This window comes from Amblyraja radiata, chromosome 15, assembly GCF_010909765.2.
Source record: "Amblyraja radiata isolate CabotCenter1 chromosome 15, sAmbRad1.1.pri, whole genome shotgun sequence".
Taxonomy (NCBI): Eukaryota; Metazoa; Chordata; class Chondrichthyes; order Rajiformes; family Rajidae; genus Amblyraja; species Amblyraja radiata.
In genome coordinates, this window is record NC_045970.1 from 53546108 (window position 1) to 53572809 (window position 26702).

The 26702-nt window shown below is 46.3% G+C and overlaps 2 protein-coding genes across 4 annotated transcripts in view; one reads left to right on the forward strand and one right to left on the reverse strand.

Annotated features, from left to right (window-relative positions):
* Window positions 1–26702, reverse strand: part of LOC116981574 (oocyte zinc finger protein XlCOF15-like) — a 293177-nt gene that overhangs the window by 231744 nt on the left and 34731 nt on the right. The gene's annotated exons all lie outside the window — the stretch shown is intronic.
* Window positions 6343–16063, forward strand: LOC116981522 (gastrula zinc finger protein XlCGF57.1-like). 3 transcript variants are annotated; one of them, XM_033034589.1, is made up of 3 exons: window positions 6343–6499; window positions 9162–9229; window positions 13470–16063. In XM_033034589.1, the coding sequence occupies exon 3, from the start codon at window positions 14026–14028 to the stop codon at window positions 15766–15768; it is 1743 nt and encodes a 580-aa protein (XP_032890480.1). In that variant the 5' UTR covers window positions 6343–6499; window positions 9162–9229; window positions 13470–14025; the 3' UTR covers window positions 15769–16063. The 3 variants fall into 3 exon arrangements, with proteins under 3 accessions (XP_032890480.1, XP_032890479.1, XP_032890481.1); XM_033034588.1 differs by lacking the exon at window positions 6343–6499 and adding an exon at window positions 8862–8941; XM_033034590.1 differs by lacking the exon at window positions 6343–6499 and having other exon boundaries at window positions 8862–9229; window positions 13567–16063.

Here is a 26702-nt window from a genome sequence, read left to right on the forward strand (position 1 = left end):
CATGGCTGATCGTCCCCTATCAATAACACGTGCCTGACTTCTCCCCATATCCTTTGACTCCACTAGCCCCTAGAGCTCTATCTAACTCTCTTAAATTCATCCAGTGACTTGGCCTCCACTGCCCGCTGTGGCAGGGAATTCCATAAATTCCCAACTCTCTGGGTGAAAAAGTATTTCCTCACCTCAGTCTTAAATGACCGCCCCTTTATTCTAAGACTCTGGCCCCTGGTTCTGGACTCGCCCAACATTGGGAACATTTTTCCTGCATCTAGCTTGTCCAGTCCTTTTATAATTTTATATGTTTCTATAAGATTCTTCCCCTCATCCTTCTAAATTCCAGTGAATACAAGCCTAGTCTTTTCAATCTTTTCTCATATGACAGTCCCGCCATCCCAGGAATCAATCTCGTGAACCTACGCTGCACTGCCTCAATCACAAGGATGTCCTTCCTCAAATTAGGAGACCAAAACTGTACGCAATACTCCAGATGTGGTCTCACCAGAGCCCCAAGTGTGTAGGATAGTACTAGTCGCTGGTCGGTGTGGACTCGGTGGGCCAAAGGGCCTATTTCTGCGATGTACCTCTAAAGTTTAAAGATACTGCCAGGGCAACTGAGTTACTCCAGTATTTTACGGGCGACACGGTGGAGCAGTGTAGCACTTAAAGCTGACTTGTAGCACTTAAAGCGCCAGAAACCCAGGGTTCAATCCCGACTACGGGTGCTATCTGTACGGAGTTTGTATGTTCTCCGAGATCTTCAGTTTCCTCCCACACTTACAGGTTTGTAGATTAATTGATTTGGTATAAATGGAAATTGTCCCTGGTGTGTATGCCGGATGGTGTTAATGTGCGGGGATCGCTGGTCGTTGGGCCGAAGGGCCTGGTTCTGTGCTGTATCCCTAAAACTACAAACCTCTAGGATGGGAGGGTCGAGAGGAAGTTATTCTATAAGGAGTGGGAGACAAATGAGTAGAATATTGTCAAATAATTGTGAGGGCCCAAAAGGAAAACCAGGATCGCGTACAGGAGGCGCAAGGGCAAGTCGCCTCAGAGCCATGTCACAATGTAAGTCCAGGAGATTGGGTAATGGTTAAAGGCCACAAACAGAAACATGCCCTAGCTTCAAGATGGGACAGGTGTTTCTGGTAACAATTACTGCCGTAAAATGTGTAGGAGAAACTAAGTGGATTCATGCTTCGCACTGTAAACGGGTGAAGAACCAGGACGGAGAAAAATGAAGTACCAGTTGGTAGCAATAACTGCCACATGTATGATCTGAGGAGTCTGAAGAAGGGTCTCGACCCGAAACGTCACCCATTCCTTCTCTCCAGAGAGTAACTCTGCCTGTCCCGCAGAGTTACTCCAGCGTTTTGTCTATCCTGGGTTTGTAGGTTATCTGGCCTCTGTCATTTGCCCCAGTGTGCAGGTGGTAGATGAGAAAGTGAGATAACATAGAACTAGTGTGGTCGCTGTGGGGCAAAGGGCCTCTTTCCATGCTTTAAATCAACCAATTATAGACAATTGGTGCAGGAGTAGGCCATTCGGCCCTTCGAGCCAGCACCGCCATTCAATGTGATAATGGCTGATCATCCCCAATCAGTACCCCGTTCCTGCCTTCTCCCCATATCCACTGACTCCGCTGTTTTTAAGAGCCCTATCTAGCTCTCTCTTGAAAGTATCCAGAGAACCGGCCTCCACCGCCCTCTGAGGCAGAGAATTCCACATACTCACCACTCTCTGAAAAAAAGTGTTTCCTTATACTCCTTATTCTTAAACTGGTTCTGGACTCCCCCAACATCGTGAACATGTTTCCTGCCTCTAATGTGTCCAAACCCTTGACAATCTTATATGTTTCAATGAGAATCCCTCTCATCCTTCTTAACTCCAGAATGTACAAACCCAGCTGCTCCATTCTCTCAGCATATGACCCTCCCGCCATCTCAGGAATTAACTTTGTAAACCTCCGCTGCACTCCCTCAATAGCAAGAATGTCCTTCCTCAAATTAGGGGACCAAAACTGCACACGATACTCCAGGTGTGGTCTCACTAGGGCTCTGTACAACTGCAGAAGGACCTCTTTGCTCCTATATTCGATTCCTCTTGTTATAAAGGCCAACATGCCATTCGCTTTCTTCACTGCCTGCTGTACCTGCATGCCTACTTTCATAGACTGATGTACAAGGACCCCCAGATCCCGTTGTACTCCCCTTTTCCCAACTTGACGCCATTTAGATAGTAATCTGCCTTCCTATTTTTGCTACCAAAGTGGATAACCTCACATTTATCCGCATTAAACTTCATCTGCCATGCATCTGCCCACTCCCCCAACCTGTTCAAGTCACCCTGTATCCTCATAGCATCCTCCTCACAGTTCACACTGCCACCCAGCTTTGTGTTATCTGCAAATTTGCTAATATTACTTTGAATCCCTTCATGTAAATCATTGATGTATATTGTAAATAGCTGCGGTCCCAGCACCGAGCCTTGCGGTGCCCCACTAGTCACTGCCAGCCATTCTGAAAGGGACCTGTTAATCCCTACTCTTTGTAGTGAGAATTTGCAGCGAGAACCCACAGAGCCCATTGAATCAAAATAAAACGTTTTAAATTCTAAAAGGACTGGACAAGCTAGACGCAGGAAAAGTGTTCCCAGTGTTGGGGGAGTCCAGAATTGAGAATCGGTCGATTCCTGAAATCCAATCCAGAGAGTTTTATTGTCATTTGTCCCGAAATTAAAAGAATGGCAGAAGAGATTTAAGAGTATGGGCAGGGTGATATGGGTCTCCTAAATCTAAGGACTGCCGATCCGGAGTGCAAATAGGCGACTTAGAACATCTGGTTATATCGTCAGAAAGTGGGTTGTCGATACAAGGTATTGGCGATGCTGGCTGAGAAAAAACCCCATTAACTTTTTGGAGTAACTCAGTGGGTCAGGCAGCATCTCTGGAGGACATGATTACAGGGCATTTGGGGTACGGAGCTTGGTTAACGTCATTTCACGCCAGAGAAAACAGTGAGACCTTCTCGTCAATTTAATCATGCAAGATAGTTTGTTGCTCCAGATTTCAGATCTTTATTAAAACTGTTCCTCTCAATCAGGTACTAAAAGACAATCTGGTGGATCACCTCACCGTGTTATATGTAAAATGGGGGGAAGGGGGAAATCTCAGCCAGACTCAATTATTGTTTTTTTTGTAAATGTCACCCTCTCCCCCCCCCCCCCCATAGAATTATTTGATTCATTTCATCGTGCCTGTAGAATTTGTATTTTCTTGAGAAGGAAAACTTCTTGACACTCTGAATAAAAGCAACTTCCTCGCTTTTTTAAAGTTTTCATTACATAGAAACATAGAAAATAGGTGCAGGAGTAGGCCATTCGGCCCTTCGAGCCTGCACCGCCATTCAATATGATCATGGCTGATCATCCAATTCAGTATCCTGTACCTGCCTTCTCTCCATACCCCCTGATCCATTTAGCCACAAGGGCCACATCTAACTCCCTCTTAAATATAGCCAATGAACTGGCCTCAACTACCTTCTGCGGCAGAGAATTCCAGAGATTCACCACTCTCTGTGTGAAAAAAGTTTTCCTCATCTCGGTCCTAAAAGATTTCCCCCTTATCCTTAAACTGTGTACATTTAGATGAGTGACAATAAAATAAAATTGATGAAGTGTTTGCAATGGGACTGAAAGAAAATATAAGAAGTAAATTTGACTTTTGATCACAAGGGCACTCTGATCAGGCGTGTAGCTGTGAACAGGGGGTGGTGGCAGGCTGTATCGCCGGCGATCTCAGGTCTCAGCCGAGACCGCAGGCTTTAGTTCACCAGGATTCAGTGGCTGTGGGCAAGACTCTGGGTTAGTGTGTGTCCAAGCCACTGTTTCAGATGCTGCCACCCAGAGCAAGATCCAACACCTTTAGTTAGATGCTTTAGAAATACAGCGTGGCAACAGGCCCTCCGGCCCACCAAATCCGTGCCGACCAGCGATCATCCCTACACTAGGACCATCCTGTACACGTTACAACATATAGAAGCCAATTTACTTGCAAACCCGCACGTCTTTGGGATGTGGGAGGAAACCGGCGATGTGGGAGGAAACCGGAGCACCCGGAGAAAACCCACATGGTCATTGGGAGAACGTACAAACTACATAAAGAAACGAATCCGGGTCTCTGGCAGTGTAAGCGACCAACTCTACCGCTGCGCCACTGTGCCGCCGACCAAATAGTGGAGTAACCAAGCGGGTCGGGCAGCATCTCTGGAGACGTATGATGAGCCGCTGAGATACTCCAATATCGTTTGTCGTTTTCCCACCTACCATTTGCCAGGCTGTGTGCCCCACCCCCTCATTACTATCAGTCTAAAGCGCTCTATGACCTCTGATCTGAAGAAGGATCCCGACCCGAAATGTCGTGTGTCTATGTTCTACAGAATATGCTGCCTGACCCGCTGTTACTCCAACATTTTGTGTCTTTTTTGTTGTTATAAATATGCCGTTGATGAAATTATGCGTCATGAGCACCAGTGTCGACCTGAGGGATTGTGGGGGAAACACGCCAGTGAGTATCAAAGATCCTATGCTATTAAGGATAAGGGGGAAATCTTTTAGGACCGAGATGAGAAAATCATTTTTGACACAGAGAGTGGTGAATCTGTGGAATTCTCTGCCACAGAAGGTAGTTGAGGCCAGTTCATTGGCTATATTTAAGAGGGAGTTAGATGTGGCCCTTGTGGCTAAAGGGATCAGGCGGTATGGATAGAAGGCAGGTACAGGATACTGAGTTGGATGATCAGCCATGATCATATTGAATGGCGGTGCAGGCTCGAAGGGCCGAATGGCCTACTCCTGCACCTATTTTCTATGTCTATGTTTGGTGAACATAGTCCAAAGCTCTTTGGTCCAAAGGGAGCAGGCCTGGTGAGAAGCAAAACCTGCCCAGGATCTTAAGTTGGACTGGAACCTACACAACTGAGTGTAACATGAGAGAAGCGATGAAGCATCAGCTACGGCTACAGGGTCTGTCTGTCTCCCTCTCTCCCTCCCTACCTGCCTCCCTACCTTCCTCCCTCCTTGTCTCTGCCTCTGTCTGCCTCCGTCCGAAGGAAGACTTGCATTTATGTAGCGCCACCCACAATCTCGGGACACTCCGCGGTGCTTTGCAGCCATTGAAGGTGCTTCGAAGTGAGGTCGCTGGGGGAGATGTGCGAAACGCATCAGGCGAGTTGTGCACAGCAACTTGTGACGGAGAGAACAGGGTGCGAGTCATCTGACAACCGGTTTCAATGACGGATGGACACCAGAACTGTGCATAATTGTCCCATAGTGAGCTAACAAGGATGGGAAATATCTGTTCTCGTTTTTTCTGTTATGTTCTTAGAACAGTACAGCATAGGAACTGGCCCTTCGGCCCACAACGTCTGTGCCGACCATGACTGCAACGAATTTCCCCTGCCTTCAGGTGATAATAGACAATAGACAATAGGTGCAGGAGTAGGCCATTCGGCCCTTCAAGCCTGCACCGCCATTCAATGCGATCATGGTTGATCATCCCCAATCAGTTCCCCGTTCCTGCCTTCTCCCCATATCCCCTATCTTTAAGAGCCCGATCTAGCTCTCTCTTGAAAGTATCCAGAGAACTGGCCTCCACCGTTAATTCCACAGACTCACAACTCTCTGTGAGAAAAAAGTGTTTCCTCGTCTCTTGATCAATCTCCCTTCACATCCATGTGCATATCTAAATGCCTTCTTAAACGCCACTGTCATATCTGCCTCCACCACCACTCCAGCCGCGAGGTTTTTCTTTTTAAGTGCTGGAAGACCTCAGCGGGTCAGGCAGCATCTGTGAAGGGAATTTTCGGGTCGAATAACCCGCCTTCTTCACCTTCATTGACAAATCGTGAGTTTCAGGCGCCATTTAATCTACAAGCGGCAGCGGCAGTGACTTGTGCGCACACACTTTGTGTTGCGTCGAAGATGGAGGACAGGAGAGATTGGATGATCAAGTCTGGAGATAAGAGGGGGGCATAGGTGAGGTTTTCAGCAGCAGATAAGCCGAGCCGCTGGTAATCAGTCAGCTGATGCAGCAGAGGCGAAATACAGGCCGGGGATTAAAAAGCAGCGCTGTAGCAGACTGAACATTGAGGCTCCGCGCGGTCTGGTCGCGCTTCAGACAGTCGCCCGGCAGCGGTTTAGTTTAGTTTAATTTATTGTTGTCACGTGCATCGAGATACAGTGAAAGCTTTTGTTTGCCTGCTACCCAATCAAAGAAAAGACTATACATGAATACGATCAGGCTGTGCACAGTGCACAGATAAAGGACAAAGGGTACAGTATTTAGTGCAAGATATAACCTTGAAGTCCGATAAAGTCAGATTAAAGATAGTCCAAAGGTCTCCAATGAGGTAGATGGGAGGTCAGCACCGCACGCTAGCTGGAGAGAGGACCGCTCATCGGTTCCCTGTTAACAGCTGGGAGGAAACTCTTCCAAAATCTGGAGGTATGTATCAGACTTCTGTACCTATGTAGGAAGGAACTGCAGATCCTGGTTTGAACCGAAGATAGACACCAAATGCTGTGGTAACTCAGCAGGACAGGCAGCATCTCTGGAGAGAAGGAATGGGTGGCGTTTGGGGTCTAGGCCCTTCGTCAGTCTCGACCCGAAACTTCTCTCTAGAGATCCTGCCTGTCCCGCTGAGTTACTCCAGCATTTTGTGTCAAACGTCTCTACCTCTTGTCTGATGGGAGAGGGGAGAAGAGGGAGTGACCCGGCAAGGCCACCAGCATAATCAAGGATCGGGACCCGTCTTAAGTCCGGTCTGAAGATGCAGAAGAAATGTTCATGTTCTCCTGAGATGCTGCATGACCCGCTAAGTTACCCACACTTTGTGTCCTTTTGTGTAAATCAGAATATGCAGTTCTTGGTTTCTATGATAGATCTCCGGAGCTTTCTGTGCATTAGCTGACAACCGCGTTTCTTCATCTTATAGTCCTTGCCAGTCGGAATGACTTGGTCGATTAGGGGCGGCGCTGTGGTAAAGTTGCTCCCTTGCAATGCCAGAGGCCCGGGTTCGATCCTGAGCAAGGATGCATTCAGTGTGGAGTTTGCCTGTTCTCCCTGTGACCGCGTGGGGTTTCTCCGGGTGATCCGGTTTCCTCCCACATTCCAAGGTTTTTTCGGTTAATTGGCTTCTGCAAATTGTCCCCAGTGTGTAGGATAGAACGAGTGTGTGTGTGGCACAGTGGCGCTGCGGTCGCATTACAGCGCCAGGTATCCTGGTTCGATCCTGACTACGGGTGCGGTCTGTATGGAACTTTTATGTGCTCCCCGTGATCATGTGCGTTGTCACCGGGTGCTCCAGTCTCTCTCCCCTCCCCCCCCCCCCCCCCCCCCCGACCCCCCCCCCCCAAGTGTACAAATTTGCAGGTTAATTTGCTTCGGTATAATTGTAAATTGTCCCTAGTGTGTGTAGGATAGTGTTGCTGTATAGGGTGATCGCTGGTCGTAAAGTCTGTATCTGTAAAGTCTAAAGTGTAAATTAAAGGGTGATTGCTGGTCGGCGCGCACTGGGCGCACTTCGACGCTGCATCAGTAAAATAATCTGATGCCGAGAACGAAATTGGAAAGCGATAAGAAGGAACTGCAGATTGTGGTTTATACCAAAGATAGTCGCAAAAAGCTGTAGTAACTCAGCGGTTCAGGTAGCGTATCTGGAAAAAAATCAGTATCAATGTTCTCCAGAGACGTTGCCTGACCGGCTGAGTTACTCCAGTATGTTTTGTGTCAATCTTTGGAAGAGTTTGGCTGTCAGTGAAAGTCCAGGTAAACACAAAATGCCGAAGTAACTCAGGGGGACAAGCGGCATCTTTGGAGAGAAGGAACGGGTGACCTTTCGGGTCCGAAAATGTCCAAATAATAACCCATTATCTGTTATTTGCACTTTATCAGTTTATTTATTCATGTGTGTATATATTTATATTATGGTATATGGACACACTTATCTGTTTTGTAGTAAATGCCTACTATGTTCTGTGTGCTGAAGCAAAGCAAGAATTTCATTGTCCTATCAGGGACACATAATAATAATAATAATAATACATTTTATTTAATGGGCGCCTTTCAGACATCTCAAGGACACCTTACATAGTAATCGGAATAAAAACATATAATCGGAATATAACAAGTAATAAAGACATCACAGAGACACAAATTAAAAACAGAATTCAATCCAAAAAGAGAAAATCAAAAACACAGTGTGAAGATGACAATAAACTCACATGAACTTGAAAGACGCTGCCTGTCTCGCTGAGTTACTCCAGCATTTCGTGTCTATCATGGGTGACGGTTCGCATCGAGACCCTTGAAGGGAATGGGTGACCCGAAAACGTCACCCAGTCCGGAGATGCTGCCTGTCCCGCTGAGTTACTCCAGCACTCTGTGTCTTTCTTGGGTTTAAACCAGCACCTGCAGTTCCCTCCCACAGAGTGCAGGGTCGAGGGGACCACGGCGCAGGCGCGCGGCGGCGGCGGCGGGGAGGGGGGGGGGAGGGGGGCACGTGACCAGGACGGGTGAAGCTTCCGGGATCCGGGCTGTAGGTGGGTGCAAGCGCCGCGCCGCGTCGGTTCATCCTCCCTCCCCGGGGTCCGGGCCGGAGCTGGAGCCGGAGCTGGAGCCGGAGCCGCAGGTTGCGGCTGCATCGGGGGGGATGCGAAGGCAAAACATTCGTGCGGTTCGCAGAATCATTGCTGGCGATCGCACTCAACAATCCCGGCCTGCCGCTGCCGCTGCCGACACCAACACCAACCCCCACACACACACACACACACATGCACACACACACACACACATGCACACACACACACACACACACACACACACGGCCCCGGGGCTTGCTTTTTCCTGATTTAATCACAGCCAGACGATGCTGGAGACTTTCAGCGGGTCAGTCGGTCGGTCTCCGTGCAACGATCAACAGAGTTGATCCAAGCTAGATCTACCACTTTCCACACCGACCTCTCTGTCCTTGGCCTCTTCCATTACCAGAGTGAGGCCACGGGCAAACTTGTATCCCTCCCCCCCCCCCCTCCCCCCCCCTGGCTTTATCTATTGCACTCGTCTTATCCCCTTACCTGACATCCTTTCTTCTCATTTTCACCTCTAGTTTCAAGACACAAGGAACTGCAGATGCTGGAATCTTGAGCAAGACACGGTGCTGGAGAAACTCAGCAGGTCAGTATCTGTGCAGGGGGAATCGATAAGCAACCAGTCGGAATTGTTCCTCAGACTAATTGTGGTGGGTGGGTGGGTAGGGGGAGAGAGAGGAGGGGAAAGCTGGAAAAGAGAAGGGAGGGGGTGAGACCACGTCTGGCAGGTGAGGGGGTATAGAGGGTATTGATTGGCAGATGAGTTAAGTAAGAAAGGCTGGAGGTGTAAAGGAGACGAGAGGTTTATCAAATAAGGAGAGGAGTGAAATAGAGCCAGAAGGAGGGATAGAAGGGGGAGGGGATACATGGGGAGATAAAAGGGAAACAAGGGAGAGAAAATGTTAGTTTTTATTCACAAAGGACTGGGTAGGGGAGGGAATAGATGGGACAAAGAGAATGTCTCTGGCTTCATTTTGCAAACCCTGGCTTTAGTTCAGTTTATTATGTTGTAACGTGTACCGTGGTACAGTGAAACGTTTTTTTGTTTGTGTGCTATCAGTCAAAGAGAAGACTGCATGAATAAAGAAGATTATACATGTATAGGGAGTTTTCTGTTAACAGATGAATGAAGGCCAAATGACAAATAAAAGTTAAAGCTGTGAAGAATGGCATGTGCTTTTCAGCTATAAAAAGTGCCCTTTGATTTCTCTCTCTCTCTGCCTGTGCTCACTTATCTCAACCAGATAACTTTGTAAACAAAGGGTGAGGCCCATGTTGCTAAGGCAATCTTAATCAGAGTCATTCCCATTGTCCTGTTTAAAAATAAAATACTTCTACATACCCAAAATATGAAATAAAAACAGGAAATACCAGATAATTCATCGAGTGAATGTTTCGGGTCAGATACCCTTCCCCTTTGATCTGCTTGGTTGAAAAAAAAATTGAAGGAGAAACAAATAACTGCAGATTGCTAAATGAATCCACACAAGAACACAAAATGCTGGAGTAACTCGGCAGGTCATGCAGTATCTCTGGGGAACATGGATAGGTGACGTTTCAGGGCGAGACCCTTCTTTTTGACTGATGGGGGGGGGGGGGCGTGAAGGAAAGTTGGAAAAGGGGAGAGGCAGGACAAACCGTGGGAGGTAATAGGTTGACATTGGGGAGAGAGGGGGTTGATAGGCAGATGGTTGGAACAAAGGTCAGATTTAAGAACAGAGGTTGTGAGACAGATTTGCAGAGTTGTGGATTGTGGAGCCGGAGGGAGAAAATAAGCTGGAGGGAAGAAGTAGTTGGGAGTCCAGGTGTAGCACAGGTGAGGGGAGAGGAATGGGGGGGGGAAGGGGATGGTGTTAGTTAGAGGTTACCTAAAATTGGAGATTTCAGTGGTCACCCAACTTCTTGGGCAACTGTAACATTGTGTCCCAACCTCCATATTCAGTTTCCTGACAGTTAAAGGCCAGTCTACCAAAAACCTTTGCCACCCTATCCATTTTGGATTCCACTTTCAGGGAACTATGCAATTGTACTCCTGTGAACTATGAGATTTCTCTGCTCCAGAACACTCTGCAGGGTCTTAACATTCACTGCAATTCAATTTCCAAAACTGCAACATCATACTTAACTGAGTTAAACCTCATTCCCAATTCCTTTGTCCACTTGCCCAGCTGATCGACATCATATAACCATATAACCATATAACAATTACAGCACGGAAACAGGCCATCTCGACCCTTCTAGTCCGTGCCGAACACATAATCTCCCCTAGTCCCATATACCTGCGCTCAGACCATAACCCTCCATTCCTTTCCCATCCATATAACTATCCAATTTATTTTTAAATGATAAAAACGAACCTGCCTCCACCACCTTCACTGGAAGCTCATTCCACACAGCTACCACTCTCTGAGTAAAGAAGTTCCCCCTCATGTTACCCCTAAACTTCAGTCCCTTAATTCTCAAGTCATGTCCCCTTGTTTGAATCTTCCCTACTCTCAGTGGGAAAAGCTTTTCCACGTCAACTCTGTCTATCCCTCTCATCATTTTAAAAACCTCTATCAAGTCCCCCCTTAACCTTCTGCGCTCCAAAGTATAAAGCCCTAACTTGTTCAACCTTTCTCTGTAACTTAGTTGCTGAAACCCAGGCAACATTCTAGTAAATCTCCTCTGTACTCTCTCTATTTTGTTGACCATCCCGCTGTAATTCTTGATAACTATCTTTGCTGTCTATGATGCCATCTATTTTAGTCATAGAACATGCAAAAAGGCCATTCGACCCAACTCATCCATGCCAACCAAGGTGCCCCAACAAAGCAAGTCCCATTTTCATGCATTTGGCATATATCCCTCTAAACCTTTCCTAGCCATGTACCTATCCCAATGTATTTTAAATGCTGGTATGGTACATGCTTCCTCTGGCAGCACATTCCATAATACCCACTGTTCTCCGAGTGGAAAAAGCTGTTCATCAGGTTTGTATTAATCTTTCTCTTACTGTAAACCGTTGTCCTATGGTTCTTCATTCCCCTACTTGGGTAAAAGACCCCGTGCATTCCTCTATCTATTCCCCTCGCGATTTTATACACCTCTAGAAGAGCATCACACAGTTTCCTGTGCTCCCAAGAAATAAAGTCCTAGATTGCCCAACCTCTCCCTATCGTTCAAGTTGTGTCCTTCTATTGTAGTGTAATCAGCAAATTTATTAATCATGCCTTGTACATTCTCATCCAAAATTCCAGTCTGTTTCATTCCTGAGATGAACTTGGAAACCAGTGTGACCAGCAGGGCAGTGAGATTCCCACCCTTGAATGAGAGTTCAAGAGCAATGACTGTGGAAAGAGCCAGTTACACTGTGGGCACGGCAGCATAGGGGGAATTAAAACATAGGTTCTGTTTGTCAGGTTTTGATGATACAGAAATATTTTCAAGTCTCTGATGTAGTGAGCAGATGTTTTGTTGATACAAGCTACAAATGGCATGACCCTCAGGAGCGTTTATGTCAGGAGGGATCTTGGGATGTATGACCATAGCTCCCAGAAAGTGACAACACAAGGAAATTGGACAGTAAAGTAGGTGTTTGCCATATATTCCTTCTTCGGTCAGAGTGTTGGGTATCAAAGTTGGGAAGAAATATTGCGGCTGCGTAAAACTTGGATCACATTTGAAGTATTGTTAGTGGGTTCTTGTTGCCACTCCACAGGAAAGATATGGAGGCCTTGGAGAGGGAACAGAGGAGGTTCGTCAGGGTGTTGTCTGGATTAGAGAGTATTGGGAAGGCAGAGAGTCATAGTGTGATACAGTGTGGAAACGGGCCCTTCGGCCCAACTTGCCCACACCGGCCAACATGTCCCAGCTACACTAGTCCCACCTTCCTGCATTTGGTCCATATCCCTCCAAACCTGTCCTATCCATGTAACCATATAACAATTACAGCACGGAAACAGGCCATCTCGGCCCTTCTAGTCTGTGCCAAACACTTACTCTCACCTAGTCCCATCTACCATCTTAAATGATAAAATCGAACCTACCTCCACTACTTCCACTGGAAGCTCATTCCACACAGCTACCACTCTCTGAGTAAAGAAGTTCCCCCTCATGTTACCCCTAAACATTTGTCCCTTAATTCTCAAATCATGTCCTCTTGTTTGAATCTTCCCTACTATATAATAACCATATAACAATTACAGCACGGAAACAGGCCATCTCGACCCTTCTAGTCCGTGCCGAACACGTATTCTCCCCTAGTCCCATATGCCTGCGCTCAGACCATAACCCTCCATTCCTTTCCCGTCCATATAACTATCCAATTTATTTTTAAATTATAAAAACGAACCTGCCTCCACCACCTTCCCTGGAAGCTCATTCCACACAGCCACCACTCGAGTAAAGAAGTTCCCCCTCATGTTACCCCTAAACTTCTGTCCCTTAATTCTCAAGTCATGTCCCCTTGTTTGAATCTTCCCTACTCTCAGTGGGAAAAGCTTATCCACGTCAACTCTGTCTATCCCTCTCATCATTTTAAAGACCTCTATCAAGTCCCCCCTTAACCTTCTGCGCTCCAAAGAATAAAGCCCTAACTTGTTCAACCTTTCTCTGTAACTTAGTTGCTGAAATCCAGGCAACATTCTAGTAAATCTCCTCTGTACTCTCTCTATTTTGTTGACATCCTTCCTATAATTAGGCGACCAAAATTGTACCCCATACTCCAGAATTGGCCTCACCAATGCCTTGTACAATTTTAACATTACATCCCAACTTCTATACTCTCAATGGAAAAAGCTTATCCACGTCAACTCTGTAAATGTACTTGTCTATTTCTTAAACAGTGCATCGTCCAAGCTGGAACATTGTGCATCTCTTCATGACTGGAACAAATGTGACTTTTTTCACATCCACCCCCCGCCCCCACCTTTGTTGAAACAGCATTGATCCAGGGCCGGAGAACACACTGGCACATCATCACTGGAGATAGGACGTTGAGCAGCTCTGAGTGCGGGAGGAGTTCACTCAGCCATCCCACCTGATGATACAGTGGGGAGAGGACGTTGAACTGCTGTGAATGTGGAAAAACTTTGCTGGACCTTCCCGCCTGGCGAGTCGCCAGTGAATTCATACTGCGGGCAGACCCTTCATCTGCTGAAGGAGATTCACTCAGTCATCCAGCATAAAGACACGGCAGCAAATTCATACTGATGAGAGGCCATTCTCCTGGGTGTGGTCAGAGATTCACCCACTCGTCCAACTTGAGGACACACCAGTGAATTTGCACTAGAGAGAGAGGCCTGTCGCCCACTTTGAGTGTGGAAAAGGAATTATTGATTCATTCGTTCTCTCCTCAAACCAGTGGGTTTACACTGGGGAGGGGCCTGTCATCTGCTCTGAATGTGGGAAGAGGTTCACTCGGCTGAGAAACAGCCGCAAATTCAGACTGGGAAAGAGCCGATCTCTGGCTCTGACTGTGGGAAGGAATTAACTCAGTCGTCGGAGTTGATCGAACACCAACAAGACCGCGAGCCGGAATGCCCTCGCTCATCGGAGCTCCTGAACCATCAGCCAGACCGTGAGCAGGAATGCACTCAGTCATCAGAGTTGTTCAAAGAACAGCTAGATAGTGAGCAGGAATGCACTCGGTCATCAGAGTTGTTCGAAGAACAGCTAGACAGTGAGCAGGAATGCACCCAGTCATCAGAGTTGTTCGAAGAACAGCTAGACAGTGAGCAGGATTTCACTCAGTCATCGGAGTTGTTTGAAGAACAGCTAGACAGTGAGCAGGATTTCACTCGGTCATCGGAGTTGTTGGACCATCAGCTGGACTATGAGCAGGATTTCACTCGGTCATCGGAGTTGTTCGGACACCAGCTAGACTATGAGCAGGATTTCACTCCGTCATCAGAGTTGTTGAACCACCAGCAAATTCATAACCAGGCGAGGCCCTTCATTTGCTCTGACTGTGGGAAGACATTCACTCGGCCTTCCAACCTGAGAACACACCAACGGATTCACACTGGTGAGAGGCCGTACAGGTGCACTGAATGTGGGAAGGGATTCACTCGATCGTCTGAGCTGCTGGTACACCAGCAGATCCATACTGGGGAGAGGTCATTCACCTGCTCTGAGTGCGGGAAGGGATTCTTTCGGTCATCTGGGCTGTTGATGCACCAGCGTATTCACACTGGGGAGAGGCCATTCGGTTGCTCCGAGTGTGGGAAGGGCTTCATTCGGTCGTCTGAGCTGCTGGTCCATCAGCGAATTCACACTGGCGAGAAGCCATTCACCTGCGCTGAGTGTGGGAAGGGATTTGTTCAGTCGTCCCAGTTACTAAAACACCAGCGGGTTCATGCTGGGGAGAGGCCTTTCATCTGCTCCGAGTGTGGAAAAGGATTCGCTCATTCATCCCATCTGACCTTGCACCAGCAGGTTCACACTGGGCAGAGGTTGTTCAGCTGCTCTGTGTGTGCGGAGGGATTTGCTCGGTCATCTGAGTTGATGATACACCAGCAAATTCACACTGCTGAGAGGCCGTTCATCTGCTCCGAGTGCGGGAAGAGCTTTGTTCAATCATCCCAGTTACTGAAACACCAGTGCGCTCAAAGTGACGAGAAGCCTTTCACCTGCTCTGTGTGTGGGAAAGGATTCAGTTATTTGTCCAACCTGACCTTGCACCAGCAAACCCACACTGGGGAGAGGCCGTTCATCTGCTCTGAGTGTGGGAAGAAATTTACTCAGTCATCTAGCCTGGTGAGGCACCAGCGAGTTCACGTTGGGGAGAAGCCATTCTCCTGCGCCGAGTGCGGGAAGAGGTTCATTCAGTCGTCCAGCCTGGTAAGGCACCAGCAAATTCACACGGGCGAGAGGCCGTTCTCCTGCTGTGAGTGTGGGAAGAGGTTCACTCAGTCATCGAGCGTGGTGAGGCACCAGCAAATTCACACGGGCGAGAGGCCGTTCACCTGCTTTGAATGCGGGAAGAAGTTCACTCGGTCGTCCAACCTGGTAAGACACCACCAAATTCACACCGGGACGAATCCAACCTCCTGTAAAGTGTGTGGGAAGAGGTTTGTGCACTTATCCAGCCTGATGATACATCAGCAACTTCATGTTAGAGACGGGCCTGATCACCTGTTTTGAATGGGGGAGAAGGGTCCCTTGGTTGTCGAGCCTGGTGAGACACCAGCAAATTCACACTGAGGAGAAAAAATGTTGTGTGCTGACTATTTCAATCATTACTGCTGTTGAAACCAAACGCACGTTAATATTACAGGTATTGGATTTAGTCGATATTTCTACTGCTGGGTACACCCAGGATTGAACCTTAGTTATTGGGCACTGTGATTTTAATTTTTGCTGATGTTAGGAATGCCTATAACTGGGCTAGAATTTAATTTTCTGGATCTGTGTTAAAATAAATTGTTTCTGCTTTCAACACGTTGTCCAAAGACCTTTATGTCTGCATTGTGCACAATAAACAGTGGAAAGAGAGGCCATTCAGCCCATTTGAACCCTTCTATTGTTTTGCTCTGTGCCAGCCTCCCATCTCACCTGGTTAAGTGATTGAGAGATGCAGTACGGGAACACTAAATCCGCACTGATCATTAAACACCCATTTACTCTAATCCTAAATTAATCCAATTTTTATTCTCCCCGCGTTCCATTACCCCTTGCATCGGCCAGATTCTACTATTCACTGACAATTTCAGTGGCTAATTAACCTAACTGAAGAAGGGTCTCGACCCGAAACGTCACCTATTCCTTCGCTCCATAGATGCTGCCTCACCCGCTGAGTTTCTCCAGCATTTTTGTCAACCTAACAGCCCATATGTCTTGGGGACGTGGGAAGAAACAAGAACACCCAGAGGGAACCCACATGGTCACAGACAGAACATGCAAACTCCACGCTGAGAGCATACGAGGAGCGGATTGAACCTAATGGATCCTGGACAGTGACGGCAGCTCTAGCATTTTGCTGTTCAATTGGCTTGGTCCTGGTTTCATCCCTCCCATCCCTGTGTTGACATGTTTCACATAGTTGCACTCTGTGTGTGAAAAGTTTCCCCCCCAAATTTGCTGCAGGACTTTTGGCAGACCGTTGGAGAGGATGACAACTTGCTCAGTTCTTGTTCCAGATATTGGAGTGCCACAGTGGCACAGCAACTGGAGATGCTGCCTCACAATGCCAGAACCAGGTGCAGTCCTAACCTTGGTGGGTATTGTGTGTGTGTGTGGAGTTTACACATTACCCCAGAAGCGCCCCAGGGAGAATGTGCAAACGCTGCACACAGCCACAAACCCAAGGCTAGGACTGAAGCCAGAAGACTACTCCTGGAGCTTTAGTCTTCTCCCAACTCCCAATAAAGACATGTTGATTGGTAAGTTTAATTTGTTTATTGTCACGTGTACCGAGGTACAGTGAAAAGCTTTTGTTGCATGCAAACCAGTCAGCAGAAAGACAAACATGACTACAATGGAGCCATTCACAGTGAACAGATACATGAAAAAGGGAATCACGTTTCGTACAAGATAAAGCCGGTAAAGTCTGATCAAATGTAGTCCGAGGGTCTCCAATGAGGTAGATAGTTGTTCAGGACTGCCCTCTAGTTGTGGTAGGATGGTTCAGTTGCCTAATGGCTGGGAAGACACTGTCCCTGAATCTGGAGGTGTGCAGCTTCACACTTCTATACCTTTTACCTGATGGGTGCGACTCGTCCTTGATTATGCTGCTGACCTTGCTGAGGCAACGAGAGGTATAAATGGAGTCGGTAGAAGGAAGGTTGGTTTGTGTGATGGCCTGGGCTGCGTCCACAATTCGCTACCATTTCTTACCGTCCTGGATGGAGCTGTTCCCAAGCTGTGATTTGATATCCTCTCTCCAGAAATTTGCTCAATTGTGAACTATGTTTCGGTTCCGGGCATTACCTCAGTGTGGATAGTTGGCGCAATCCTTAGCTTCAGCTTTGACAGACAGACCAAGCCCAGGACGGCCACTGTGCTGCAACCCCTGGAAACTGTCCGGCTGCAGTAAATTGCCCCAATTTCCCGGTGAGTGGAGGAATCCAGGGAGAGTTGACAAGAATGTAGAAAAGTTTAAAAAAGGGATTGACATTGGATTAGTGTAAGTGCAAGGTTAATCTTTGTAGACTCATTGGGCCAAAGGGCCTATTTCCGTACAGTATCTTTGACATTCACTGTTATCAAGCCTGAAGAGAGGATTCGACAGGGTGAATGCTGTCTTTTACACAAAGTAGGAGAATCAAAAACCAGACAATATGTTTAAGGTGAGGGGCGGAAAGATTTAATAGAAACCTGAGGGGCAACTTTTTCGCACCGAGGGTGGGAGCATATGGAACAGCCTGCCAGAGGAGGTAGTTGAGGGAGGTATTATAACAACATTTAAAAGACATTGGATAGGTACATAAATAGGAAATGTTTAGAGGGAAGTGGGCAGGTGGAACTAGCATAGACGGGGCATCTTGGTCGGCCGGGGCAGGTTAGGCGGAAGGGCCTATTTCTGTGCTATATGTCTAAAGGGAGAAACCAAAGGGGGTTTAACTCTTCCCAGCTCTCTTCAACACTAAGGGCCATTTTGTCCATTTCAAAGATCTGTGTGTCACACAGTTGTGTTACTGCAATACAAGATCATCCTGAGAGATCTTATGACTCATTCAATGTCATTCCCAGCATCTTCCAAGGATGAGACATTTTAGTTGGTAAATTGTCTTTCAGCCGACTGGCTAGCACGCAACAAAAGCTTTTCTCTGTTCCAATTTCCCCTGTGAGTGGAGGAATCCAGGGAGAGTTGACAAGAATGTAGAGAAGTTAAAAACGGGATACACGTAACAATAAACCAAGCTAACTGACTCGAGATTAACTGGTGAATCTGTGGTTGTTCTTGAAACGGATTCAGATTAATGTCTTGATACACCAGGATGCTAAAAACATTTCTGGTTCACTTGAAGCTCTTTGAGTAAACAATAAATACAGTAAGTGTAACAATACTGTGAAGGTACAGACAGCAATTACAGAACAACTGAGGTGGAAACGGACAACACAGGCTGGAATTGGTGGAGCCTAGATTCAAGATTAGTTTAGAGATACAGCGTGGAAACAGGCCCTTCAGCCCACCTAGTCAGCCCACCTAGTCCGTGCCAAGTAGTGATCACCCCATACACTAGCACTATCTTACACACTTTGGGACAATTTACAAATTTTTATCAAAGCCAATTAACCTACATTCCCGCACGTTTTTGGAGCGTGGGAGGAAACCAGAGCACCTGGAGAAAACCCATGGGGTCACAGGGAGAATGTACAAACTCCGTACAGACAGCACCCGTAGTCATGATCGAACCCGGGCGTCTGGGGCTGTAAGGCAGCAATTCTACCGCTGTGCTGCCCTAAAGGGACCTAGGACTTAACCCAGTGTTTAATGCCAGCTGCACTCTCTGGCAGCCAGTGAAGTCACATGTTCAAGATCACTGAGTGTCAAAGCTGTCTTTGATTCACAAACGTTCAAACATCACAACATTTAACAAATGGAAATAGTTGAAAGATTATCCGTCCTAGAATTGTTATTTTGCCCATCGATTCTGCCGTGGTTCCCTATTTGCTTCCTACATTGAGGCTACTTTCCTATCCACACTGCTTTGGTTTCTTTAATTCAATGGTCCGAGTTGCCTTTTGTGTGAGGTTTCACCAAATGCTTTTCTGAAAATCTATGGAGATGACATTGACCTCATCAGAGGTTCAGTCACAGGGTCACGGAAACAGGACCTTCAAGTCGTTCTGCCACACAGTCGACAGCAGCCATCAACATTAGTACACTAATCCTGTTTAATCCTCCCCACATTCCTCTCCTGGGGGCATTTGTCCCACAGCAAACTAGCTGGAAGAAGTGGTTAGTGTTTGTCTGATCGATAGCTGTGTGGGTGCATTGCCAGCGGACTGGTAATAGATAAAGGAAGTGGATAAACAATACCACGAATGGACTTGCTGAGGAACTTCAGGACTGGACAGAAGAACAGTGATGTTGGGATGAATTGGATAAAAGGAATGTCAAAGACATCAAGAGAGACAACTTCCGAGACCAGCCTTCGCAAGGAAGAGATAATCTCCCATGTCAGGAACTGGTTGCCGAGTAAACCCCATCGTGAACCTGTTTAATTTATTATTATCACGTGTATCAAGGTACAATGAAAAGCTTTTGTTTGTGTGCTATCCAGTCAAAGAAAATACTTTACATGAATATAATCAGGCCGTCAAGAGTGCACAGATAAAGGGAACAATATTTAGTGCAAGATATAACTGAAATCTGATTGAAGATACGTTCAAAGGTCTCCAATGAGGTAGATGGGAGGTCAGAACAGCAGACCAGCTGATGAGAGGACTGTTGAATTTCCTGAAAACAGCTGGGAAGAAACTGCTCCTGAATCTGGAGATATGCGTTTTCAAACTTGTGAGGGGAGAGGGGAGAAGAGTGTGAGGTTGGCCCCAGATTATGCTGGCGGCCTTGCTGAAACACCAGCAGGTTGGTTTGTGTGGTGGTCAGGACTACATCCACAACTCTTTGCAATAAAGAAGGGTCTCGACCTAAAACGTCACCTATTCCTTTTTAATCAGATATGCTGCCTGACCCATTGATTTACTCCAGCTTTTTATGTCTATCTTTGGTTTAAACCAGCATCTGTAGTTCCTTCCTACACATTTTTTTTGCTGAAATTGACAACAGTTTTTGTAAAAGTGGACTTTATTCTGTATTTCAAATGTATGTCTGTATTTCATTAGACCACCATCTCACTCCTGTTGCTTTTTAATAAAAGTGAGTACTGTTCCAGGAATGTTCGTTTACAAGTGTGTGGTGATATCCCTGCTTAGTCACATCAGCTAAATGTACTGATGCATTCAAGTGGTATATACAAGAGTTATGTGAGTAAATTGGTCTGTTATGTGCGATTATTTGTCTGGAAGTATTGTTACCTAGTGACTTATTCTGCAACTAACGTCACTGAAACAGATTGTCAGGTGATTCAAGGCAGAAACAAGGAACTGCAGATGCTGGTTTACAAAAAGGGTTAGGTGATGAGTCGGGTCAGGACCCTTCTTCAGACTGATTGTAATTGAGGGGATACAGCTGAAAGAGAGGTGGGGTTGGGACAAAGCCTGGCAAGCGATACGTCTTTGTCCAATGTCTGAAGAAGGGTCCTAAACCAAAATGTTGCCTGTTAATATTCTCCAGAGGTGCTCCAGTACTTTATGTCCTTTTTTGTTAACCAGCATCTGCAGTTCCTTGTTGCTACATTTTCTACATTATGATTGCTCCACTGTGAAATCTCCTATGTTGAATATGTTTTCCTCCTCTCTCCAACAGTTCTGTGAGGCCCTCTCTCTCTGTGCTCCCCCCTCTGTAATTCCTGCTGCTCTAATGCTCTGTCCTGACCCAGACTCGCTACCACAGCCACTTGCGTCTCAATACTTGCCTGCGCCACCAATGAGGAAGGACATTATTGCCATAGAGGGAGTGCAGAGAAGGTTCACCAGACTGATTCCTGGGATGTCAGGACTGTCTTATGAAGAAAGACTGGATAGACTTGGTTTATACTCTCTAGAATTTAGGAGATTGAGAGGGGATCTTATAGAAACTTACAAAATTCTTAAGGGGTTGGACAGGCTAGATGCAGGAAGATTGCTCCCGATGTTGGGGAAGTCCAGGACAAGGGGTCACAGCTTAAGGATAAGGGGGAAATCCTTTAAAACCGAGATGAGAAGAACTTTTTTCACACAGAGAGTGGTGAATCTGTGGAATTCTCTGCCACAGAGGGTAGTCGAGGCCAGTTCATTGGCTATATTTAAGAGGGAGTTAGATGTGGCCCTTGTGGCTAAGGGGATCAGAGGGTATGGAGAGAAGGCAGGTACGGGATACTGAGTTGGATGATCAGCCATGATCATATTGAATGGCGGTGCAGGCTCGAAGGGCCGAATGGCCTACTCCTGCACCTAATTTCTATGTTTCTATGTAATCTGAAGAAGGGTCCTGACCCAAAATGTCATCTACCCATGTTCTCCAGTTGCTGCCTGACCCGCTGAGTTACTCCAGCATTTTTTGTCCTTGTCAGGTGACCCACGGCGTCTAAGTGGCATTGTGCTGTGCACAAACTGCCTGCTTGCTGCACGTCCCACATTCCCCCAATGACCTCCCTTCAAAACACCCTCAATGGCTGCAAAGCACCGCGGGGGTGTCATGAGTTCAGTTCAGTTTATTGTCACGTGTACCGAGGTACAGTGAAAAGCTTTTGTGGTGGGCTATCCAGTCAGCAGAAAGACAATATATGATTACATGATACATGAGATTGTGGGCGGCGCTACATAAACACAAGTCTTCCTTCTTTTACTGGGAGAGCCCGTCGCCGTGGCTGATGCTTTGTACCATCTCCCTTTCTGTTACACTCACTGGTTCGAGTCCCACTTCTGATCCTGGGCAGATTTTTGCTTCTCACCAGGCCTGCTCCCTGATCTGTTTCTCTCTCAATCCCTCCTGTCCATCCTGGCACTCACTACCCGTCATTTACAGGCCAGCTTTTCCCCACTCTGGGTGGCAGCATCTGATACAGTCGCTTGTGCACGCACTGGCCCTGAGTCCTGCTCACAACCACTGAACACTGCTGAACACAGCCTGGGCTCTCGGCTGGGCTGATACACCCTGCCACCGTCTCCTGTTCACAGCCCACGCTCCAGATCCTGGGCTGATCCCCTCCCCCTGTATTCTGTTCACAGCCTGCTCATGAACTAATCCTCTCTCCTCTCCTGTTCACAGCCTGCATTGTTGATCCTGGGCTGATCCCCTCCCCCCCCACCCATCTCCTGTTGCCAGCCCACATCCGTTAGCCTGTGCTGATAGTTTAGTTTATTATTGTCACATGAAAAGCTTTTTTGTTGTGTGCTATCCAGTCAGCAAAAAGACTATACATGATTACAATCAAGCCGTTTACAGTGTACAGGCAGAGGATCAAGGGAATAATGTTTAGAGTGAGATAAAGTCCAGGAAAGTCTGATTAAAGATAGTTCAAAGGTCTCCAATGCGGTAGATGTTAGGGCGGACCGCTCTCTAGTTGTTTAGTTTAGTTTAGTTTATTGTCATGAGTACAGAGGTATAATGAAAAGCTTTTTGTTGTGTGCTAACCAGTCAGCAGAAAGACAATACATGATTACAATCGAGCCATTCATAGTGTACAGACACATGATAAAGGGAGTAATGTGAATGACATTTAGTGCAAGATAAAGCCAGTAAAGTCCGATAAAAGATAGTCCGAGGGTCTCCAATGAAGTAGATATTGGTTCCGGACTGCTCTCAAGTTGCGGTAGGATGGTCCCGTTGCCTGATAACAGCTGGGAAGAAAACTGTCCCTGAATCTGGAAATGTGCGTTTTCACATTTGTATATCTTTTTCCCGATGGGTGAGGGGAGAAGAGGGAGTGGGCAGGGTACGACTCGTCCTTGCTGATGATGCTGCTGGCCTTGGCGAGGTCGCGTTCGCTGCAATACCTTGCCGAGGTCCACAGTTCACTGCAATATCTTGCGGTCTTGGATGGAGTTTTTCCCAAACCAAGCTGTAATGCATCCCGATAAAATGATTTCTACGGCGCATCAGTAAAAGTTGGTGAGAGCTGTTGGGGACATGCCAAACTTCCTTAGCCTTCTGAGGAAGTAGAGGCATTGGTGTGTTTCTTGGCCATTGCTTCAATATGGGTGGTCCAGGAGAAGTTGGTGAAATTTACTCCTTCGGAATTTGAAGTTTTCAACCATCTCTACATCGGCGCCGTCAATGCAAACTTAGGTTATGTGCGTCCAGAAGTTGATCACTATCTCCTTTGTTTTGCTGGCACTGAGAGAAAGTTTGTTGCCTCGACACCGAGAGACAAAGTTCTCAATCCCTTTCCTGTACTCCGTCTCATCAAATTTGATATCCGACCCACAATGGTGCTGTCGTCTACAAATTTGTAAATATAACTAGATTTGTACATGGCTTCACCGTCGTGGGTTTACAAGGAATAAAGAAGGGGGCTGAGAACGCATCCTTATGGAGCACAAGTGTTGAGGATTATTGTAGAGGATGATTTGTCCCCTATCCTCACTGAATAGTGTCTGTCGGTCAGGAAGTCGAGGATCCAGTTGCAAAGATGAGTGCTGACTCCACGACCCACGAGTTTGGTGATGAATTTGATTGGTATAATGATGTTAAAGGCAGAGCTGTAATCTATGAATAGGAGTCTAACGTAAGTGTCTCTCATATCTAGGGATGAGTGTGGGACCAGGGCAGTGACATCGTCCATGGACCTGTTGTGGCAGTAGGTGAACTGCAGTGGGTCAAGGTTGCTTGGTTGGTGATAGGATGATACTGTTGCCTGATAACAGCTGGGAAGAAACTGTCCCTGAATCTGGAGGTATGCGTTTTCAAACTTCTGTACCTCTTGCCTGATGGGAGAGGGGAGAAGAGGGAGTGACCAGGGTGAGAAATCGTCTCATGTCCTATCCTTCAGATTGTTGTAAATTTAATTGGTGGTCAAAGGTGCAGTGGTCATTAGGAACAGCAGAGAGAAAGAAATACAGGAGAACACAAAATGACTGCATTTTCCATTTTAAATGATATTCTGAGTCTAAAATAACACATGAACTATACACCCGCATACATTGCACTCTGTGCCTGGAGATTCATAGGACATGGGATTATTAACTAGCAGTTTCCAAGTCATTTTCAACTGTTTTCTTTGAACCAAACACTAATGTTGGCAGCGGAACCTAATTGGAAGTCACCAAATAAAGAGATGTGTATTTTAACAAAAATTCTCAAATTTATAGAAGGCAGAAGCTATCTAAAGTCCACTGTGGCATTCTATCAGTTAGTGATTCAAAAATATAATTATATAGTCACATAACAATGCAAATAAGCAACGAATAAGAATGTGGGTTAAAATACAGAGACACAGGGAACTGCACATGCTGGTTTACAAAAGAAAGACACAAAGTGCTGGAGTAACAGTGAGTCAGGCAGCATCTGTGGAGAAGCAGTCTGAAGAAGGGTCTCGACCCGAAATGCTGCCTGTCCCACTGAGTTACTTCAGTTTTTTTATGCCTATCTCTGGAGAACATGGATAGGTGATGTTTCAGGTCGAGGCCCTTCTTCTGATTGACTGCATTACTCCAGCAATTTGTATCTTTTTTTGTAAGCGAGCATCTGCAGTTCCTTGTATCTGCTGATTGGACTCTCTGGTGGACAAGTAATCCATGGCATTCAGACCTTCTTCGAAGGTATAGGATAAGGTGCAATTTAGCAGATCATCAGTTGCAGAAATGGCAGAATGAATTGTGTAGGAAGGAACTGCAGATGCTGGTTTAAACCGAAGATAGACACAAAAAGCTGGAGTAACTCAGCGGGATAGGCAGCGTCTCTGGAGAGAAAGAATGAGTGATGTTTCGGGTCGAGACCCACCAGTGTAAAGAAGGGTCTCGACCCGAAACGTCACCCATTCCTTCCCTCCAGAGATGCTGCCTGTTACTCCATCTTTTTGTGTCTATCTTTGGCAGAATTAATCAAATGATTGGGGAAATTGAAACCGTAGTGAAGAGGGGTTTCGGAGAGTTTTCCCAGAGATGGTCACTGGGAGGTCATGTTTGGAGGAGGGAGAGGAAATGTGGGCAGGGAGTAAAACAAGTAGATGACTAGAGATTGGCCATCAGTGATGTGATCAGTGTAGAAAGACCATGGTGAAAAAGTTACTTTTATAACTACTAAACCAGGTTCGCTTCTTAATAAACAGACACCTCACAAACTGTTTGGTAGACCAGTTCAAAACTTTACTTAACATCGGCCGATGGAAGGGAGCGAGAATTCCAGTCAAGTGACCAATATAGACACTCGACTGTCCTCGGTCCCCTTCTCTGAACAACAGAATTACATTGCCTTAAATAGGGTTTTTTTGTCCCCTTAGCACATTTCACAGACATTAGTCATGGTCAGAGGTACAGGAAAAGGTTTCCACAGAATGCATCACATCAAAGGCCTTTTGTTTACATGTTACAAGATAACATTGGCCATTTGGTTTACGACATTTTATCTTTCTACTTCCCTGGTTCCTCTCTCGTCACTTCATAAACATTGGCCATTTGGTTTATGCCATTTTATCTTCACAGAGATCACCCTAGCTCTTTCGCTGCTTCCTCGCTGTCATTTGGTCCCTCATAAACATTGGCCATTTGGTTTATGGCATCTTACTTCAAAGAGATCTCTCTAGCTTCTCCTCTCTGCTTGTCACTTGGGAGACAATGTTATAGGATTTATTATCTCACACACCCGCAACCTAAGGCAAGCCTAATTTGAGACTAAATATAAGCTGTAAGCTAGCCCAGAAGCCAATTTAATATCTTCTTATATTTTTAACTAAAATTCGGCTTCATCAATGGCACGCGACAAGATCTGGCTGTGAATAAAGTCGGTGAGCTGAACTGGTTCCTTTTTTTCTTGACAACTGACAAATAAATTATTTTGATATTGATCATCAAGTATGTCGTCGATTTAATGGCTGGTGTTATATTCTGAGCAATTTAGATGTCCAATGGAAGATTTAACTGAACTATTTCTGTTTTTTATTGATGATAACTGATGGACAGAATCTATTCTGCTTGTGTGAAATTCAAGACTGGGGTGACGGGCCTTTCAGGAGCAGAATGGTGAAACATTCCTGCGTGATACAAGTCTGGGACTTCTCCACAAGTGGGAATTCATCTTATTTGGAATGTAAGATTTAGGGAATGACAATAAAAAATGCTGGATATGTGGCAAATGGAATAAAAGAACAGGCCCTTCAGCCCACCATGTCGGTTCCAAACATGAACCCAATCTAACTAATCTCTTCTGCCTGCACATTATCTATATCTCTTCATTAACTGCATATTCATGTGCTTGTTTAAAGGCCTATTGATTGTAAGTATCCTGTCTGCTTCCGGCATCATGTTTCAGGTTCTTGACACTCTTTGTGAAAGGCAACATCTCCTGTGAATTTTCCAACTCCAAAGCTATT

Coding starts and splice junctions, on each gene's coding strand:
- LOC116981522 (XM_033034589.1), top strand. CDS start 14,026: ATGTGGGAAGAGGTTCACTCGGCTGAGAAACAGCCGCAAATTCAGACT.